General features: G+C 40.9%; 1 protein-coding gene across 1 annotated transcript in view; it reads left to right on the plus strand.

The window, feature by feature from the left end:
- LOC308091673 (ATP-binding cassette sub-family C member 4-like) overlaps nt 1-17,702 on the plus strand; it is a 44,434-nt gene extending 26,732 nt beyond the window's left edge. Inside the window, exons 15-31 of the mRNA XM_080437338.1 lie at nt 1,051-1,242; nt 2,935-3,072; nt 5,572-5,609; nt 5,789-5,931; nt 6,275-6,421; nt 7,175-7,254; nt 8,471-8,621; nt 8,949-9,068; nt 10,272-10,382; nt 10,921-11,021; nt 11,856-12,047; nt 12,145-12,300; nt 12,789-12,878; nt 13,869-14,041; nt 15,262-15,367; nt 15,784-15,918; nt 16,307-17,702. Of these exons, the coding sequence (XP_080293464.1) occupies nt 1,051-1,242; nt 2,935-3,072; nt 5,572-5,609; nt 5,789-5,931; nt 6,275-6,421; nt 7,175-7,254; nt 8,471-8,621; nt 8,949-9,068; nt 10,272-10,382; nt 10,921-11,021; nt 11,856-12,047; nt 12,145-12,300; nt 12,789-12,878; nt 13,869-14,041; nt 15,262-15,367; nt 15,784-15,918; nt 16,307-16,396 (2,163 nt within the window). The 3' untranslated portion in view covers nt 16,397-17,702. The remainder of the gene's footprint in view (nt 1-1,050; nt 1,243-2,934; nt 3,073-5,571; nt 5,610-5,788; nt 5,932-6,274; nt 6,422-7,174; nt 7,255-8,470; nt 8,622-8,948; nt 9,069-10,271; nt 10,383-10,920; nt 11,022-11,855; nt 12,048-12,144; nt 12,301-12,788; nt 12,879-13,868; nt 14,042-15,261; nt 15,368-15,783; nt 15,919-16,306) is intronic.
- The last annotated feature ends 4,999 nt before the right edge of the window (nt 17,703-22,701 follow it).

Below are 22,701 nucleotides of genomic sequence, written 5' to 3' on the forward strand. Positions count from 1 at the left end.
CTTGATCTTGGTTATATTTGATGACGAGCACATGCTCAAAACATTGCACTGCAGTGGCACGATTTAGACCGCTGCCCTTTTCCCCGCTAAATGGTTATGTATGTACAAAACACCTGAAACACCCCCGTCACCTTCATTTGAATGTAAATAAAGTAATAGCCAGCACTCCGAAGGAGTGCTGGCTATTACGCCCAGAGTGCCAATGACGTGCGTGCGACTTGCGTGAGTGCGACTTGAAATATATGGAAAAATATAAGCCGGTTTATACGCTCCGTTGATAAATGAGGGCCAGTGTCCCTGCACAAATACGTAAGCACGGTATACGTTACAGACCTCAAACAAGCTTATTTACTGCTATTTGTGTTTAGAATCTTGGCCAACCGAGTGATTATAAAAACATTTTAAAATCTCACAGTATGAGTCAGACTGTTCAGAGCACTGTGTAAACACAAATGCACTCCAGCGTGTCTGCTGGTTTACTTGAAGAAGACAGGGTGCTGATGAACGTGCAAGGGTGTTTTCATGATGCATACCTAAATTTGTTTGTCCCTCTGCGCATGGCTTTGCGTGTGTTACTTAAAGGGATAGTTCGCCCCCAATTTCTTTTTCCTATCGATTACTCACCATGAATTCAAGTCTCCATGGGGTGAGTAATCGATAGAAAAAAAGTCATTTTGGGGGTGAACTATTCCTTTAAGTAAATTCTTTGAGAGTCTGTACTTTACTTGAGTTTTGATTCCACTACATTTCTAGGAAGGGGAAAAAGTTAATTATGAATTAACCACTTGAACTTGAAATTAGCCGATCTACAGTACAAGCTCATAACACGTCGCAATGCGCCGTGCTGTGAGCTTGTCACTATTATTGTTTTTTTTTGGTATTACGTACTCTTTGAATACTTTGACTGAATAATAATTTGACTGAGCAACTTTCACATGTAGTTGTTGCTCTGCAGCGAAGACGAGTAATATAGTAATATTTGAATATTTGAGTATCTATACTTTGACTCAAGTACTGTGGTTGAATACTTTTTCCACCACTGCTCACCAGGGTCACATGGTGGCGAGGGGCACCTACACTGAGCTGCAGCACTCTGGCGTGGACTTCACCTCCCTGCTGAAGCAGGAGGAAGAAGAGGAGCAACAGGAAGAGGCCTCCCTGCGCAAGCGCACCCTGTCACAGAACTCTGTGATCTCACAGTCCTCCTCCGTACACTCCGTCAAAGACGGAGCCGAGCTACCGGTGCGTATGGCAAGCAGCCATTTTCTAAAACTCTCTCTCTCTCTCTCTAAAGTGTAATCTGATCTAATGTAATTATCAGGAGTGAGTCACACGTTTGAATTAGTGCCAGCCAGGTCCATGCCGAAAAACTGATTAGCAAAAGGGCGTAACCTTGCTATTTGATACTCCATGGTCTTGATAATGCCATGGCATGCCATGTCAGTGTTTCCCCTAGGATTAATTTGTAGCAACGGTGGTGAATATTAATCCCACCCACGCCCAAACAATGTTTTGCCCTCAAAATAAGAAGTCTGTGTCTTTGCGTATGGGCAATACCGTTTTTTTGTACACAAGATCATTATTAACACATTGGGTGCCAAAACCGTATATATACGGTTTTGCGCATACTAACGTTGAGTGCCAAAACCGTATATATACGGTTTTTGGAAAAAAAAAAAAAAAAATTACTTTTCTTTTTTTTTTTTTTTCCTCCAATCCACCTCCTGGTTAACTTATGACTTCAAAAACCTGTATCTCGGCTCCTGTGCACTTTTTTTTTTTACAATGTTAATTTAACTTTTTTGAACTGGCTGCAACTATGGAATGGATTTCCGAATGTTTTAAATTTTTTCCCCCCGATTGTACGAGACCTGTATGTGTGTAATGAGGGGATCACCGTGAGGACGGTGATCACTGAAATTTTTTTGTGACTACTTGAAAAAGGTTCAAAATGTTTAAAAAGTCCTGGCACTCAAAGTATAATATTTTAATAAACCTCTGGCACCCAATGTGTTAAGATGGATCTTCCGAATATTTATTTTACAGATGTTTCCTTGCACATTCCAGTCAAATGATTGTTTCATTTGACCTTTAGTTTAATTTATACTCCATCGCGCAACAGCGTTGCGAGCTTGACAAAAATGACTAATCTACAAGGTATCAACTTTTTGAGAGTATGGAGTGAAGTTGCAGGACTCTTTTTGTGTTAGGAAAATGATAATCTGATCAGCGTTGGTTTGCTTCAATGTTGACTTGTCATCTACCCAGTGCCTGTTGTAACTTGATTTAATATGCTGAGATGATCAGGTAAGCGCAAAGTTAATTGACCTGAATATGAAGAGATACGCTGTTCTGTATACTAGCGCAAATAGACGGAGCCCGAGCTATTGAGAGAGTAGGCCTATGACGAATAGACTGCCGTTGTAAACGGAGAATATTCACCTATACATTAGATTAGAATATCACAATATTCAAACATTTATTGCAAAATTGTTTCTGTGTGCTCAGTGAATGCATATATAGTGGAAACACTGCATATTTTCTCTGAGCAACAGTGCTTTTGTGTATTATATGTTATATTTTATTTACTGAAATTCAACATCTAAGTAACGTATACAGAATTGAAATGATGGTCTGAAATATATATATATTATAATCCAAAGACTTTAATCCTATTCTGAAGGACTTTAGTCAAGGGAAAAATAAAATTGTGCCTACAATTGAAAGATGCAGTGAAAATAAGAATATTTTCACTCATCATTGATTTTACTTATTAAAATATATCATATTATATATGATAGTGTGCAGCACTAGTTTCTACACACTCGACAACTGTTTTTTAGTTTTTTTTATCCCACGATTTTGTAACTCCTATTTTTCACCCAGTCGACAACTGGGTTAATCTGAAATTGCTCTCTGGTATTCTCCCCACAGGCAGAGACGGTCCAAACATTGGTGGAGGAGAGTCGCTCTGAGGGAACCATCGGGATAAGCCTGTATATCAAATACCTACGGGCTGGAGCCAATGTCTGCCTCCTGCTGTTTATGATACTCATCAACATTCTGGCCCAGGTAGGCTATCCAGAAAGAGAACGTGACGTCACACCATTGAAAGTAATAGCGGCGGAACCTCACAGGATGGCGACACCAGTCCATTGAATTCAATGGATGGTGGCCGCCAGGTTGTGAGTTGCTGCACTTTCTTGATAGGCTTCTGTATGGTTCTTCAGATCAGCTCAGAACAGCTCGTCTGAAGGTAGGATAGCTTCTGAAAACCAATTTTGGACGGTCAAATTGGGATCTTGCAAATTGGGCAAATTACATGGCAAAGTTTTACATTTTACATGCTCGATAGGATCTTGTGTCGTTGGAGGAAGCTGTACTCAAAACAATAAATACCTGACCTGTGCCATGTTGTGTTGAATCTCTGATGTTCAGATGGTCAGAACATATCATAAGGCCAAAGGTGAACAACATAATAATTTAAGGAACAATTCTACCATAATTCTCCATCATGCAGCCCATCATCACCCCTCCACCACTCCGCTCCCCGTCGCTCACGTTGATTTGCGCACCTCTCGCTCCATGCTCCGCTCAAACCGGGTCTCGGTGCGCTGTGCACTGCTGGATGTCTGTGTGTCTCTGAGTCCGTGCGACCGGGCATGCTCAAACATTCGGTGCGCGGCCCCCGCCGGGGCGGTTTGGAGCGGCAGGCGGTCCTCGCTCTGAGTAGCGCTCCAACCTTTTTATAAACCAGCTCCGCGCTCACGTCAAAATCGCGTCGCTCCGCTCCGCTCACATGCTCTGATCACGACGCATTGTGAGCTTGTAGATCGGCTATTTTCAAATGGCGGAAATGTATATAGAGCTGAAGTCGTTACTGTATGTTTTATAATAATAATCAAAATCTACAAAGTAACTAGTAACTAAAGTTTTCAAATAATTGTAGTAAAAGTACAATATTTGCCCCTGAGGTGTAGAAGAGTAGAAGTAAAAGTACTGAAAATTGGAAATACTCCAGTAAAGTAAAAATACCTCAAAATTGTACTGAAGTACAGTACTTGAGTAAATGTACTTAGTTACACCACTGTCAAAACGGCACATCAAACGGAACATTGTCAACTGAGGTAATGGCTTTTGGATGGAACAATAATCATTAATTGACAAAAAACACACCCCATGAAGCATTGAATTCATGGAGATTTTTTTGTTTTCATCACATTCCTAAGCCAATAATTTGATAACCGGCGGTCTCTCCGGTTGGAGACAAAGAGTCTTCTTTGTGTCTCCTACCGGAGACATTAGCATCTTCATTATTATCATCAAATTATTGGCTTAGGAATGTGACAAAAACAAAAAAAATCGCCATGAATTCAATGCTTCATGGGGTGTGTAATTGATAGAAAATAAGTCATTTTCTGGGTGAACTACTCCTTTAAGCATTGAGAAGGCCTCTCCATGTACCACTGTATGGCTTCCTGCCATGGCACCAGTCCAGCTGGTGAGCTTGCAGCCAGAGGTACTGTAGATGCACACAAATCAACTGCCACTGTTTCCGAATAAGGGCGTACCATGCTTGTTGATGTGTTTTATGTCGAGTTTCAGTCTGTGTTTGAAGTCATCAAACTGGGATGCAGACAAGACATTTCATTATCCCTATGAAAGTAAACCGAATCTCTCTCGTTCTTCTTCTTTGGCAGTTGGTAAAGACTTTTGTGTTAACGCTGTGGGCCTTCACATTGCCATTAAATGATATCTTGCAGTAATGAAAACTTCCAGTTTCGATTTCCCCATTTGCCATTCATTTAAAGTTAAAAGTTTTTAAGTTTCAAACTTTGAAAATTCTTAACAAAGAAATCAGTCATACATGTTTGTAACTTTAACCTTAGTAAAGTCATTAAAACTATGTCCTCCCCCATTCTTTTGAAATTTAGCCCACACAGTGCACCAAAATGTTACTGCTACTGTGAACTAGTGAGGTGCATTTCCGAATTTCAAAAAGACAGTGTCTAATAACAGGGTGGCTCCAGTGTGGATCTTGGAGGTTCAAGGTTTAATCATCATTTTGATCCAGACAGTTCTACTGATGGACTGTCCGGTATTACTCATTAGTGGGCTTGATCATAATAGAGAGCCCAGTTATGTTCTCAATATTCTTATTTTTATTCCCCTCAAAACTTTGGCTTGCTCGCTAGAAGCTTTGTTCAAACTTAAAAATGTTCATCTTCGGGAATAGCATGGCATTTTTGAAACCTTTTGAAAACTTATTTTGGGCTATGACGTCCTTCATGAATGACTCTCCCAACTTGGTGTCTTAGAGTTCGGAATGGATGACTGCATCCATGTTTCAGATCCTCTTCCGCTACCATGCTTCTTCCTCTTTCTTCCCCGTCCTCCTCAAAATGCCTGACCCAGACTCATTGCTGCGCTGCACCTATAATACATTTTACTAGTTTCATATTTTTTACCATTGCCCATTTAGCAATATGAAGAAGACATGTTAACCTGTTCAGGGTCAAAGGCTTATATGTTTACATGCTAGTTTCTTTTTTCTTTTTCTTTTTTATGTAGACATCCTTCATTCTTCAGGACTGGTGGCTTGCTTACTGGTAAGGAAGAAAATTCTATTCTATTCTATTTTTTTTTAAAGAATAACTGTCTCTGTGTCTCCCCATGGGTGCAAGGTGCTTTTTATCAGCATAAGCATTAAGTCTCTTTATTGTTATTTGCCTCCAGTATTGACGTGTGTCTTTTTCCTCTGTACCTTGACCTTTTTTTGTCCCAATAGGGCTGGACAGCAAGAGAAGCTTGATGCTCAAATTGTTAACACCACCTTGACACGGAGTAACCACGACAACATCACCTTGACACAGAGTAACCACAACGTCACCAAAGAGCTGAACCTGGATTTCTATCTGGGCATTTATGCAGGTGAGGAATTGAATATTGTAACATGACAGCTTATTCAATTCAATTAAACTTTATTGTCATTGTACAATGCACAATTGCAGCTGCAATGTAAAGTGGCAATAGTTTTTCAGATGTGAAAACTTAAACCACTCTAAGCTTTATCCAATCCAAACTCCTTCTATACTTTGTCGTACAGTGGTGTTGTGCAGCTAAAATAGCTGAGCTACAAGCTTGTAGAGCTGCAATCTTTTTACATTATTTTACCCAAAATTGGATGGCAATTTTAAAGTGGTTAATGTAATGGCTGCATGTAATGTTCCTGTAATTCAGATGTTTACACAGAATGCTCTACCTTGTCCTTCAGGTCTAACTATAGCCACCTTGATCTTTGGCTTCGTGAGGAGTTTGTTGTTGTTCGACATCCTGGTGAAAAGTGCACGGGCGCTTCACGATCGCATGTTCAATTGCATACTCCGTACACCTGTCCGCTTCTTTGATGTCAATCCAGTAGGTAAGCAAAAGTCTCAGCATCCCTTCTACTACTGTGTATATGTATAAATGCACACATTTCTGTGTCTGTCTTTCTGTGTCCTTTTATGCCCATATATGGAGATCCCTGATGTCATAAATATGATGTCGTAGTACTGACATCATAGACTGGCCTCCAAGTACTCTGACAACGGGTACAATGGGTATAAGGGGTACTCTGACAATGGTATTGGGTACAACGGGTATGCATAACCGAAGGGGAATGCATTCCCAACGGGCATCGCCCAAGTAAAATTTAAGTGAAATATTGAAAAAGAAAGCAAACCTACTGGCAGCATGCACAAGACATTTGGCATTGATTAGTCCTGTAGTATGCAACACTAGCCCTGAACACACACACACACACACACACACACACACACACACACACACACACACACACACACACACACACACACACACACACACACACACACACATTTTAACCATTTATTTACGTCCACACAAAGGAGAGTATACAAGGACACAAATATTAAAGGTGCAGTAAGATTACATCACAAAATCATGGAATACGTCTTCATGATACAATAAGCATGTCACTCAGTACTCTATGGGTATAAGTAACAGCGTCTCCGCCATATGTGGCGGCAGCCAATTATAGCAGAAATAGAACAATACTTTACACACACACACACACACACACATACCCCTAGACGCCATGCAGTAAGGTCAAAGTGTTTATGTTTTAGTAAGTCTTTCTTGTGTTGTGTTCCAGGAAGAGTTCTTAACAGGTTCTCCAAGGACATTGGTCTGTTGGATGCCAACCTACCTTGGACCTTTGTGGACTTCATTCAGGTAAGGATATATCTCCATCTAGTGGCCCAGACAATAACAACAGCCTCAGTGCACATTCAATCATCCTTTTATTTAACCAGGTAAAAGTGACCTGACCAAGTGAGCAGCATGAGCACTGTTACAACAATAAAATATGAATGAAAGATACAAACAAATTAAAACAACTATCACACACTCACAATATCCAGTTAAAATGCAAAACAGGGTCAAGAACTGAAATGGTTAAGGTACATAACCAGGTGTAGCAGTTGACAATTTAAAAGAAAACACACGTAAATACAACTAATCTCCTGACCTTTTAAAATAGATTTAAATTCCCCCAAAACTAAAGCACTTTTGTCTGTTAAGGGCATAATAACTCTTTGACTGCCAGAAATAAAACATAGTTTGCTAAGCCACAGCCAGAGATTTTTCGTTTTCCTTACCTTTTCAACTAGTCACAGAATATTTATCTCCAGTATGATCGATCCCCCGATCGTTGCTAAACACGGAGGGTTTCTCTCTGCTTCCACGGGGGAAAAAAAATTAATCGTAACCCCCTGTTCGCTTGTTATAGGCCGAGTAAATACAGGGAGGCGAGAAAAAGGCGTTTTTCCTAATCGAATAACAAGGAAGTGAGTGGTGGAGGAAATCTTGCGATTAAGTGATCTCCTGGATCTGTGTGACTGAGAATGAAATGGTCACTCATACATTACATTCATACATCTTATACATATAGATGTCCCTGTCCAGATACAATATGTTCCCTGAGTATTATTTACCAAATTGTCACTGTCAGACAGAAACCTTGTATGTCCACAACTTTACTTTACTCACGTTACATTTAAGAAAATGCAAAAAAAAAAAAATCCAATGGATCCAATACAGTTATTCTGTCACAAGCTGTTGTTAATACTGTATTTTTAAATCCCACAGACAGACTTAACCACTTTAAACTTATTATTATTTTATAAAAATTTATATATATATATATATATATATATATATATATATATATATATATATACACATATACACATATACACACACACACACACATACATACATACATACACACACACACACACACACACACACACACACACACACACACACACACACACACACATACACACACACACACACACGCACGTACGTGTGTGAGTGTGTATATGAAAAAAAACATGTACCCGACAGCGACAAAAATGTAAACGTTGATAGTTTTGTCCTTGGTTAGGTCTTCTTGCAGATCATGGGGGTGGTCATTGTGTCGGCGTCGGTCATCCCCTGGATCCTCATTCCTGTATTGCCTCTACTCCTTCTCTTCCTCTGGATCCGCCGTTACTTCCTGAAGACGTCCAGAGATGTCAAGCGTCTTGAGTCGACCAGTGAGTGTTAAAGGCTGCAATTTGTCTGTATAGAAATATATTGTCAATATATACATGAACAATGTGGACAAGTAATTTTCCAGTAATCCTGATGGAGTTCAATCCAGACGTTTAGTTGATTAGCACAATGTATATAAAATAGAAACAAGTTAATGTGCAAGAAGAGGAAGAAGCCAATAGGCTTACACAATCCTTTCCTTAATAGAAAAGATCATTAAATAGCCAGCAGTGCAATAAAGAAAAAGAAAACACAAAACCTACATGGAAAACTGTACTTTTCTCGTTGTGTCTCAACCTTACTTTGTGTCTCCTGTCCCACCGCTGCAGCTCGGAGTCCTGTCTTCTCCCACCTGTCTTCGTCTCTACAGGGTCTGTGGACCATCAGAGCCTTCAGAGCTGAGGAGAGGTTCCAGAAAACCTTCGACGCCCATCAGGACCTGCACTCGGGTACGTCCACAACTCAGCTTTTTACACATTCCATTTAAGAGTTTCATTTAAAAATGGTCTCATTTGTCACACGTGTGTCTTTGTAAATGGACCAGGACATGCCTGATAAATGTTGTCATCACAGAAGCTGTATATTGTGATTCAGGATTTCCATGTTAGAGATATTATTATTATATATATTTAATATCCATCAATCCTTTTTAAACTTAAAGCTTGAAATGAAGGCTGATACACACCCTAAAAGTTGATGACAGGTGCGTAGGACAAAGGGAGGTCCAAACGTTCACAAAAAGATATTTGATACCAGTTGTAGGTATCAAAGAAAAAGGTCCCACTGTCTAGAAACTTGAAAAAAAACGTTATTAATAAGTCTAAAATAGAAAAGTGCCCTCCTCGGAGTGCAGATCCCCGCAAGGCCAGGTTGCCTACCCAGGGCCCACAAAGTTTGGAAGGCAGTCATAGCCAATTGGAATGGAACCTGTAAATCTAACTGAGACATCTAACTGGCCCCTCCCTCAAACTTTTTAAGCCAACCGCAGCCAATCAGAAGGACATCTGAAAAAGCAGACAGATACATCAGGATCACGTAACCACTAAGATCATACTAATTGACAATGCAAAATGGTGAAAAATCTGGCCGGGCGGAAATGGGCATGGCCTATGTGTGCCATGATCCAAGGAATCCAGAGGAAAAGTAATTGTGAATCGGTCTGTTATAGCGCCACCATGAGGCGATTTTAAAAAATTGTGGAAAGGGTTATTCCTTGGCCTTCTGGGAGTGTGCGTGCAGTTTCACGCCTATTGGTCCAACGGCGGCGCAGATTAACTGTTCAGACAGACAGACAGGCTCAAACACAATCCTCCGCCTTCGGACTGTTGGAGCCTCCTGGCGGGGATAATAAGGATTTTGGATATCATAATGTCATGATATGGCTTAAGTTGTGTCTTTTCCTGTTTTTAAAGGCTGCATTACAGTAAAGGGTGTAATGTTCTGAACTTACCAGTTCTAGCTTTTCTATTATATGACTTTATCCACTTAGTTATTCTATGAGCATTACTACGATTTCATCGTGTAAATGTTATGTAAAAAAAGCACCAATAGTCATCCCCACAATATCGTCACAATATCCATATTGAGGTACTGGGTATATTTCATTTTGCCCTATAGCTAAGTAATGGTGATCCTTGATGTCTTGTTTATAGAGGCATGGTTCCTGTTTCTGACCACATCTCGCTGGTTTGCAATGCGGCTCGACGCCATCTGCTCCATCTTTGTTTCCATCACTGCTTTCGGCGCCCTGCTGCTCAAAGACCGTAAGGAGACATGCATTTGTTTGTTTGTTTGTTCATTGGTGGATCAATGTTTCCATCTTCAATGCTAATTTTTGTATTTTATTTAGAGACATACAGTATCTGTAGAAGGATAATGAACAAAACATTACATTTTAATATAAATATAAAGCAAGCAGCATTTACAGGGCAAAGCACAACTGTGGGAACTGTTCTCCGTTAAATGTAGTGGACTAAGTTTGTGACAAGGCAAAGAAAGTGGGTTGAAGGACATTGTGCAGGAAGTAAGTACAAAGCAGGGTGACTGTATGTGAGCAATTTAGTACTTGAAGTGGTTTTCCTGGCTTCAGTAGAATCACATGTTAGATATACTGTAGGATAAAAACGAATTATTGTTTAGAATTTTTACCATTTGCAGTTGAAGCACCTTTGTTTTTCCTTCGTGCAAATATCTTCAACACAGAGCAGCAGCAGTTTAAAAAAATAAAATTTGCGTGACTTTGATGTATATATTACGTAGTGTATTTAAAGTGCCTTGATGCTTCCTCTTTGGTTGAATTAGAGTTGGAGGCTGGAGCAGTGGGCCTGGCACTGTCCTATTCCATCACACTCATGGGCATGTTCCAGTGGGGGGTCCGGCAGAGTGCAGAGGTGGAGAACATGGTAAGATGCACCCTAGGTCCTGGGTTCGAATGGGGCTTGGGGCCCTGAGTTGCATGACCCCTCGAAGCTGTATTTAATAACCTTAATGTGGGCTGAACACCAAGGGCACAACACAAACACCAAGGGAAACATTTTAATACATGTCACTGCAGTAAAATTCTGATGATGGAAAAAACTAGCGTCTGGCTGACGCAACTGTGGATTGATTCCATAGTCTGGGAAGTCTTCTTTGATCTCAGTGTGTTACACAGATTATGAAGTGGCTGTGTCCTCAGTAAACCATACACAATTATCTCTATCCCGAACGGGGATGTAGATAATTAATTGGCAGACAAGAGTTGTTTTGCCGTTCAAGTATGAGGACCAGTCAAAGCACAAGACATATCCCTCTGGAGCACTTATGTTGACATGAGTGGAAGCCCTTAGGGCGGGATTAATCCTGTAAGAATTTATATCTAATATGTTGGAATGCTAAACTTAATGTAACCCACAATTCACTGCATGTCTGGCTATGCATTCTGGTCGTTGTTACAGCTTTCAGTATGACAGATAACATTTAACTGTTACATTTAACCTAGTGGGTACTATTACGAGACACTTGAAAGAAAAGAAAAGAAGGTTGTGCATCGTGAAAAAAGAAAAGAAGGTTGTGCATCGTGTCGCACACCGAAAATAAAACATCTACAGTACATGCTCACAAGCTTGTCGATCTGTCTTTTTTTGTGCGTGGCACTGGCGCACAACTAAGTATAACTCAGCCAGTATAGTCGATAGATGTGGGTTGTGGAGGTGGAGTCAAGTTGAGTTGCTGGTCATTAAATCCTGTCTCTGCAGATGACGTCAGTGGAGAGAGTGGTGGAGTACACAGAGCTGGAGAGTGAAGCACCCTGGGAAACCAACAAGCGTCCTCCTCCCGAGTGGCCCAGCCAAGGCCTGGTGACCTTTGACCGGGTCAGTTTTTCCTACAGCACCGACGGCCCCCTGGTCCTGAAAAACATGAAGGCCATGTTCCGACCCAGAGAAAAAGTACGACACCTCAACCTCAATAAACAGCAGATATGTGGCGTGTTTGAACACCTGAACTGAGTCAGACATGGATTCTCTGCTCCCTCTTGTTGCTCAGGTTGGCATCGTGGGAAGGACGGGTGCTGGGAAAAGCTCCCTGGTGTCAGCCCTCTTCCGCCTGGCAGAGCCGCAGGGCAAGATCACCATCGATGGCATTCTCACCAGTGAGATCGGCCTCCACGACCTGCGCCAGAAGATGTCCATAATCCCTCAAGTATGCTGAAGTTAATCTCTGACCATGTTTTTATCAATGGTGAATTGGCAAAATGGAGAAACTGGTCTGAAATTTCATGCGAGTAGTTGGTCTTATTGGTCACCTTATTTTTAAAATAATTTCTTTAGTAGTAGATCAGCTAATTTAACTATTGATCATACGACAAAGTATATAGTGGTTAAGCTTTACTTCAAATGCAGAATGCAACTAGAAGGTGGTCCCTGTATAATAAGATGCTGCCTTATAAATAAGATATTAACCACGTACTTTATAAGCACAAATTACATTTAAGGTACAGGGAAATTTGCACCATGCCTTTGAGCTATGTAAATCTGTCAGTCATGGAGATAGGGTTGAAATAGAGTGGAATAATCCTTTCATTTACTTAATTGATCTGTTCCCTTTTTTATCTTACTGATAAAGCACATGTGTACAAATGCATACAACAAAGTGTACTAGTGTGTACATTCTCACTGACTGCTCTCCAGGATCCTGTACTGTTTACTGGGACCATGAGGAAGAACTTGGACCCTTTCAACCAGCACTCTGATGAAGACCTGTGGAATGCTCTCAAAGAGGCCAGTTACACACACACACACACACACACACACACACACACGCACACGCACACACGAACACAGAGAGAGAATGACTTTTTTAACCAGGGGGCAGTCAGATGATCTGACATGGACAAGGAACAACTTTCACTAAGGAATGCTGGGTTATTTCATGTATCTGTCCTCAACTCAATGATAAATAGGGGTTCCAGTGTGAACAAATACTAAGAATTTGCCCTCTGGGGTTTAAGTAAGTCCCATTTTACTCAGATAATATTAAGGGAACTATGTTCCTTTTAGCAATCAAATGAATGGCAATGGCTCAGTTTATATTGATGGGGGCATAAATACTCAGACATTTGAACCCATTGGACAGTATGTGTGAGTGCTGCTCATCTACTGTAAATGTCTGAGAGACAAGGAGGGTCTTCTTCTTAACAGCCACTGTAGACTTAGGCTGATATTTATGTATTAAATACTCAGTATTTATGCTTAGGTAAGGGGGATGGATAATAGGTTTGTTGCAGTGAAAAGGGAAAACTTAAGCTTAAAGGAGTAGTTCACCCAAAAAATGACTTATTTTCTATCAATTACACACCTCATGAAGGCTTGAATTCATGGAGATTTGTAGAGTTTTAGTCTTTGTCGCATTCCTAAACCAATAATTTGATGACCGGGTCATCAGTCAATAGGAGACCCAAATTATTGGCTTAGGAATGCGACAAAAACAAAAAAATCGCCATGATTTCAAGGCTTCATGTGTAATTTATAGACAATAAGAATGTTTAATGCTGTGTTCACACTAGCGGCGACAAAACAACAGGCTACAAGTCATTTCCAATGGAAGCTACTGTAGCAACATGAAGCTGCAAACTGACAGACAACACTTTTCGCTGCTTGATGGGCGTGACGTGCTACAAAAAAGTTTCACTGCTTGTGTGAACGCAGCTTAACTCAAGGTTTTTCATGCAGCCAGACTCACATTTGCATTGTGTTGTCTCCCCATCTCAGGTTCAGTTGAAGTCTGTGGTGGAGGAACTGCCTGGTAAGATGGAGACTGTTCTGGCCGAGTCAGGCTCCAACTTCAGCGTCGGTCAGAGGCAGCTGGTGTGTTTAGCCAGAGCCGTACTGAGGAAGAACCGCATCCTCATCATTGACGAGGCCACGGCCAACGTGGACCCCAGGTACCGCTAACTTAAACATGCACACATACGCATGCCATCTAGCCCCATGGTTGTCAGACGTTTTCATGTGAAGGACCCCCAAATGGATATCTATTGTGTTGCCTATTCTGTAATAGGCAACACATGGGGGATGGGGGATGGGGGATAAGAGAAGACTTTTGTTGTTAAAATTGTCAAATAGTCACATTTTTTTCAAATTCTTTAAAAATGTTTGGAACATATAGTCAGGGGATATTAAAAAAATCTTGGAATAAATTCCTTACCAAAAAAATTCTTCACCAATGTGTTTGTAAAGGTGTCTAGTAACACATCTCACAAAGACTGAAATGCAGTCCCCCTAGGAGAATTTTTGACAGCTCCTTAAAGTTGGGGTACCCACCATAACCTTGGTTTAAAAAAAATCAAAAAAGAAATCTAAATTTAATTCTGTTTTAAGTAGCATGTGAGGTGTCAAACTAGGGTGTTTTTATGATTCTGAATCCATTGCAAGCATTTGTTTTGCACCAAAACCACTCCTTGGGCTAAAAACGGCCCAATCTCAATGGGTTTTTTACACAAAAAGTATACCTGGAAAAGGATGGCTATGGCCGTTTTTAGCCCAAGGAGTGGTTTTGGTGCAAAACAAATGCTTGCAATGGATTCAGAATCATAAAAACACCCTAGTTTGACCCCTCACATGCTACTTAAAACAGAATTAAATTTTGATGTTTTTTTGGGATTTTTTTTAAACCAAGGTTATGGTGGGTACCCCAACTTTAAGGAGCTGTCAAAAATTCTCCTAGGGGGACTGCATTTCAGTCTTTGTGAGATGTGTTACTAGACACCTTTACAAACACATTGGCGAAGATCTTTTTTGGTAAGGAATTTATTCCAAGATTGGAAAATATTCTGCTAATATCCCCTGACTAATAGTAGATCTACAAGCTCACAACATGCACCACAACACGTTGTGAGCGTGTTGCTCCACGATGCGTTGTGAGATATTTTTGAATATCCCAAGTGTAAAATAGGGTTAAAGTGGCTAAACTGTTTTTGATGCTTTATTTACAAATATAGCTGGGGACCCCCTGGAACCACCTAAAGAACCTCTGGGGGTCCCTGGACCCCACTTTGAGAACCACTATTGTTATTAGCCAACCAGGCGGGCGGCTGGTCTTTTCCTTCAGTCGATGCTATGTTTCCTGAAAGTGTGTGTTCTGTGCTGTCCTCCAACCCTGCAGGACAGATGAACTGATCCAGAAAACCATACGAGACAAGTTCAGCGAATGCACCGTGCTCACCATCGCTCACCGCCTCAACACAATCATAGACAGCGATCGAATCCTGGTGAGATCCTCTTCTCCACAGCAGCGGGGAATAACATTTAACTTTTGCTATTAATCCATCTGTGCCAGTATTTCCACTACAGATGAATGTTGAAATGTTTAAAATAGACACACTGCACAATGAGAAGGCAGAGATGAGAATAACCTCAGTTTTTTCAAAGCCCTTCTTGATTTGGGTTTCTTCTTGCCAAGACATGTCTGTCCTGTCTGTGTCGGGAAAGGCAGAATTCAGCGTCCACGTTGGGTGAAACCGAATAGTTCATTGAGATAAAGCACCACACAGTTGTGCCTATGTCTCTCCTACCGGTCATCGCTAATAACCTTGCATTTTATAATCGCCGTGCAACTTGGATTTCATTTCAACACTCGCTGTTTTCTTTAGGAGGAGGATAACCCTCTTTGACACTTTGTCCCCAGGTGCTGGACGCGGGACAGATCGACGCCTACGATGAGCCCTACGTCCTGCTCCAAGATCCGGACGGTATCTTCTATAAGATGGTTCAGCAGACGGGCAAGCAGGAAGCAGCAGCTCTGATGGAAGCAGCCAAACAGGTGAGATAACTCCAACCCAGTGCCAAAGCATGCTCTACTTCTATGCTGTTTGGACCTGTGGTGATGCTTTGTATCATATACTTGAAAAAGACCGAAAGGGTCGAAACGACGTATTATCTGCTGTTTGTTTAAATAAACCTTGGAGCATAAAAGTGAGTTGCGAGCCCTATTTTTGTTTCGATGCTTTGTATCAGTTCACCCCCTGTGCATATAGCGAGGCTCACGCTATCACATGCATGTTCGAACACACGCAGACATTGTTTCTGCAATAATTTACATTGTGCAAATGTAATTATCATTTTTTTTACATTTGAACAATTATTTGTATATGAAATGTATTGTACTGAAGCTCAAGCAGACCTGACAATTGATCATATCTCATTTTCAGGCTTACAACAGCAGATCCCGACCCAGTACAGCTAATGGACATTTAACAACAGCTGAAGGCAACCTGGTGATCTTCGAGACAGCCTTGTAACCAGTGGCTGACAGACTCTTTTCCACAAAAATGCTCCAAAGAAGAGTTTTTGCCTTTTTGACATTGTGTGCCAAATCCACACGGATGGCAGTGCCTTCAATATTATTGCCTTGATACTCTTTGATTCACTCCACATGATCAGGAGAGAGCAGAGGACAGGATCTATTCTCTCTAGATCTGGCCTTTGATGTGGGCCCTAATGGCACGGCCGAATGTTTGTACATACATGCTGTCATTTCTGACAATCTAAGTGAGTTTGGATAGGTCTTTTTGTAAGACGTAGTGTTGAATTGGTAACACTAACTAGTTTATTTTTTCTATTTATTTTCCATGTTTTATATTTATCCTGCTGGCAAACGTTGAAGATCCAGTCATTGTACAGGAGAAATAGTACTGGAGAGCTGACAGTTGATTGTTAAGTGCCTTGACCAAGTGACTTATTATGTTCTTTTGCAAGCTATACAATACTGAAATGAATCTTCAATCCAATGCAAAGCTGCATAATGCCTTATTTCATGTTATTTGTGTTAATATAGTATAATCTATATTTATTGTTTGTATCACGCTTAATCCAGAACTACTACACATCCCTGATTTGTTACAGACAAACTGGCATTGCCCTGCTTTGTTTTGTTGGTTCTTGTGTTTTTTTAGCTGTTTGGAAATTATGTGCCATTCATTTGGGCATTGTTGCACATAAGGTTACCAAATATTTTCTGTTAGCCCAATCTGTTGTACTGTCTTGTGTGAATGAATGAGTCGACTTGGATTTAGTCTGTTCCCAGACGTTTCGGAACGTTGTAAAAGGGAGATTTTGCTGCTCGGAGCAGCATTGTTTTGTGTTCTCACTGACACTGCCAATGAAAGGCCGTATTTCTTGGATTTTGTAGGAGCAGGGAAGAAGTTCGAGGCATGAGGAATGGAGGCAAGGTGGCTGACTGAAATCAGCCTGTGCCCCCAGAGGTGTTTACTTGAATCAAATGCATTTCTGTTGAGTCAGTCCTTTTTCACTGCCCCAGCTCCTTACAGGATGCCTGGGCTGAAGGATGCAACAACAGTCCAGGCATCCTGTCAGTGGCTGGAGAGCTGCTTGAGATCTCAAATGTTGCTTTCTGTTCAGTGTTCAGGTGTTTTAAGATTCTTTTTGCATACATGCTAAATCTTTGTTTTTTTCAACCAAGATTATTTTATTGTTGTATTTTATCACTTATGTGTAAAATGCCTTATTATTTTCCTACTGTTGTAACAGCAGATGTGTACATTTTTGTTCAGTACACTGTTATATAAATGCCAGTGGCTATAGTAATTTATGTGTGGTGTTTGTGTGTGTGTATAATGAATGAATGAAAAAGAGATAGAGATAGATGCAGATTTAACCCATCCCTTTGCGGAGCCACTCTTGTCACAACATAGTTGCATGCCAGGATTGGGCCTCAAAACCAGTGTCATCAACCTCCATTTTGTATCTTTGATGTGATGCGATATGTTGTGTTCTGACCATGGTGCTGACTATGGTTCTGACCATGGTGCTGACTGGTGTGCTGACCTGTGATGGCAGACCCCTGAACAGTTTTTGTGCCAAGTTTGGTGCTGATCGGAGCAATGGTGTATCTTGCATGTTACGTTTGTGACGTCCACCATCGACCCACCCTCTTGGTAATTTTAATGTAGGATAATAATGAATAGTGAGGAGAAGAATTGGTGTGCTCACAGCTGCTGCTCCTCGAGGAGTGTTGCATTATTATTCATTTTCTAGCCAAAAGAGGTGACAGGCATTTTGCCTAGGCACATAATTACTAAACATGACCAGTAGGTGTCGTCATATGCTTGAGTAATTTAAGTAGGGCAGAATCATGCAATGAAGTCACAGGAGCGGGAGCCACTCAGTTACTGGTCCATGCCAGGGCCTCTAATGAGAAAACCTTCTGGTACACATGCAAAGGTATTTTAAATATGTTAGATTACACGTTTCAGTATATAATATGATGGTACATTTATATCATGACATGTCTCTTACCTGTATTTCCTTCACATGAATTAATTCACACATTTAGACATAGGCTACACCGTACCCTCATCCCAACATACTCTGAGGGGTCAGCAGTTCAGACAGACCATCCATATGACCTTCAGGCAGGCTATTGTCTCAAACCAGGCACGGCCTTTATCTTTATTTATCTCCTCCACATCATCAGCCATTTGAGGAGCTACCAGTGCATGCTAGTGGCACCCAGCAGAAAAATGCATACTGTGGAGAGCTACACTACAAAATTGTATGGATCCATTTTTACACTTCAAACTAACATTCATTCAGAATATAATTTTACAGTGTAGTTTAGAGTCTAGGCTCCAAATGTCTGACACTATAGTCTTTAGGGGTCACTGGCAGCCAGTTGGACACTAGCACCCTGCTGTGGAAGGGATCTCCAGGTGCTGCATGCTTTTTTTAATGATGTAAGGCAAATTTATGCTTTATTTAAATATGCTATAGAGACAGGAAACAGGACAGAGAGGGGGAGGGACATGCAAGACAGGTCTCCAGCTAGGTTCGAACTGGGGACATTTTGATTATTTGAGCGACAGTGCACACACGATCTGATCAGTTACCCACGCAAACGTGTTCCCTGGTTTTGACCATGTTTTTTTTATTCTTTCGTATTATTATAGACATGTGTACATTTAGATACTGAATGGTACATTGAAAGATTAATTCAGATCAGGATTGACATGGCCTGTTGATACTAAGATTTTCCTACATCATAGTTTTAGATTAGACCTTTATTTCTCTCTAAAATACGCAGGTTTGTTTGTCGTACACTCACAAAATGGTACAGAGCTTTTATTTCAATATGAGCAAAATATGAAAAGACCAGAAGTACTGCAAGGGAACTTAAAAGTGTCTTGTTACGATAAAGCACAATTGACACATGGTAAGAAAGCATTTCAAAACATCGAAGAGAAGTAACAAAGCCTGTACTGTACACCCCACCTCAGCTACACCCTCTTGTCCTCACCCAAACTATAGAAAAAAAGGAAAATATTGTCTGAAACTAGCAGCTCTAGGCATTTGTCTGTTCTTGTTTTTGGCAACAGGCAAGTACAATTGCATGCTTTGATTTTGTGGGGTAAACAACCACCTTTGTGCCTTATTTGGAAAAAGATAGTAATACTCGATGCAAATAGACAAGTTCAACTCCAGGTCAGTGGGAGATAACAGGCATTCATACACTTGCCTTACTAGCGTCATTGTTTACAGTAAAAGACACCTCTTCAACAGTGGCTTATAGATAACATCTGACAGACAAGGACTGGCCAATTCACTGAGCTCATACTAACCTGGAATGATTGGCCATCATTCAAACCATGCATCTGTGGGCATTGTGTTTGGAGCTTGAATCTGATGGGTGTCTATTAAATAAACAGATTTTTCCTACACAACAGAAGACCGATAGGATCCAGCAGTATGATTCCAAAAGCTTAATGCTAAAACACACGCATGAAAGCAGCTCCTCCTAAAACAAAGATTTGGGATTTTTTTTTACCCAGCATTATTACTTTTCCACATAAATAGATTTGCTGTTCACATTTCTCTCTTCTAAGAACTGTATGTATCCATGGATCTGTAAAGAAATGAGGGCACATTTTCTTAGGGCTATTCTGAATGTTCACTGGTAGTTCTTTTAATAATTATTATCTCCGTGGCTTAATCGCATAAGCCCTGACATTCCAAAAATAATGTCCAAAGATATCTCTGGCTGTCTCACCCTGGCCCCATGTGTCCACAAGAGCCATAATGCCCGTAACGTCCATCTGACCGCTGTCCAATAGATCCTCATCTAAATAGATTTGAAATGGGAACATTCTTTGAGATGGTCTGGTAGTGAGTAAATGTCTGCCAGATGCTTTCTTTCTGGTGGAGATGTCTTCCCACAGTAACCTCCGCACGGTGGACTGGACCCCGGGCTTTAGTATCATGCAACTGAAGTTGAGGTCACATACAATGGAGTACAGGCGGTCACAGACAAAACGTTGTGGTCCAAGGTAAAACCATCTACGGTAGCAACACAGATTAACCGTAACCTAAAGCTTTAAAACAAATGTAGAATCATGCTCTTCATGCAGACAAAATCAAAGAGAGACCACTTGATTTGTGCATTAGTTAATCTCTTAATATGACCCCATGTTCTAAAATGGACGAGTCAAGGCCTTGGGGCATAATACAGTATTTGAATGTTATTTATCATACATGCCCTCAATTTTGGACCGGAACTATAGTGTCTGGTCAGTGAGATCAATGTTGGGAGTCTATTTATTGAATGTTTGAGCAGGTGCACAGTGGGGGGCTTTGGGCCCTCACTGCAGAAGGCCCCTAGCAGTTGTGAATCAGCTCTGTTCAGCATGCCTGTGTCATTCTCACGTTGCCCACATTGCACATGTAGCCAGGAAATGAGAACAGCTACGGGGATTTGGAAGACCAATAAAAAACAGATTTGTTATGGAGGTTTTGCCTGTCGCAAAATAGTGTATTTTTAGGCTGTTATATACATTATTCCAAATTATATTTAGAGCTATTCACATCAATAATGCAACTGTCACTTTTATAGTAAGTGGACTGTACACATGGACACAGGCTACGAACAAGACAAGACTAGAACAAGGCTTATTATATCATGAGTTTACAGTGCTTTCATTGTCTATTAACTCCTCTAGTCAGTGAAACTAACAAAAAAAGAAAAACTTTGGCACATTTTGGTAATACAATGTAGACCTTGGAGAACAACTTTACACTGGTTACTGGTTAGTATATATAACAGGAACCTTGTTGAATATGATCACCATAACACTGTAGTTATGGTGAACCTACATCATCAAGGACTGGTGAGAGAACTAAACCACAAACCCCTTCAGGGACAGATGAGTATAACCTCACCATTCCTAAAAGTCTGGTCAGTGCTGCATTCTGCTGCTTCCTCACTTCATGGGTGTTGGGTACTAATCCCCGGACACCAAGGGAGAGGCTAAATATGGAGAGAACTGCCAGAGAGGGTATGTCCAGATGTTGGCCTGCTGCAGCTCTGCACCTGCTCCTAGTACAAGCCAGCTGGGAGAATGTGCTGAGGAACATGCCCCCACCGCCACCCGCCACGTCTTTGTTCTAGCTCAGGGCTTCGATCTACCCTCCCCTAAGAGACAAGCCTATGACCACATCAGTGCCACTCAGTCCCGCCAACTAGGCGCCACAGGGCCTGTGTTGGGTTTCTTGCACCATCCTTATTCACTGTTGGAAAGCGAGGCATCCACCCTCATCCCCTCTAAGCATGATGTTGTCTCTGAGCATAAGCCAAGTTGTATCCACTTACTTTCATTGAGGAAAGGCCCGTTGATAACGATGAGGTGTCCATACGAGGCCAGCAAACACGGTTATTGCGGATGGCTTAGGTTTTCTTCCTGTATCCTGTAACCCGTTGTAGAAAAATTGTGGTATGCCGTGTGAGCTTGCAACATCCCAGGAAATATCACAATACGAGCTGTGTTATTCAGAACCCACTAATGTGGATCATTGATGCCAAAGTATGTTCTCATCCCAGAACTCTATCATATGTGACATGAAAGACAAAGTGTGTTTCAAATAGAAATGTTTCAATCATGACTTCAGGGGACTTCAACAGGGGGTCCGAGGAGGATCAGAGGGGGGATCAGAGAGGTCGCCAAATGTTTCTGTGATAGAAACATTTGTCTTTCTTATTTTTTCCTAACGCTGTTTTTTCCATGTCTGATAATACACATGAACATGAATCCAACATATTAGCAAAGATATCAAGATAATTTGTAAACAAACATTACATTTAATCACAACACTGATTATATTGCTGTGAAACTAATCTATGAAGCCATCAAAGATGCATTTAAAAGAAAAAACATGTGGAATACTTACAAGCTAGTCTCAAATCTCAACAGACATTGATGAGACAATCAGGCTAAATGTGATGAGCTAGCTTTGAAAGGCTCTTGTCAAGTTGCATGGAAGGCTTTCTCAAGAAGGACAAAAAAAGAACATGTTTTAATATGGAACACAATTTCATACAGTATGTAGTGGGGACCCCTGCTTTGTCTCTCTCTCACCTAAGGGGTCCTTGGTCTGAAAAAAAACCCTGGTCTAAATAGTTCATATTAGACAGCAATTTCCTGACATTTAATTCAGGATCACAATGTATGCTTTTTGACTGTTGATGGGCATATAAGGATGGACAAATAAAACATTCCTGTGATATAATCTGCATGGCAAAATGAGCACAAATTGGAGA

Source organism: Gymnoscopelus braueri (genome assembly GCF_963280865.1).
Source record: "Gymnoscopelus braueri genome assembly, chromosome: 1".
Taxonomy (NCBI): domain Eukaryota; kingdom Metazoa; phylum Chordata; class Actinopteri; order Myctophiformes; family Myctophidae; genus Gymnoscopelus; species Gymnoscopelus braueri.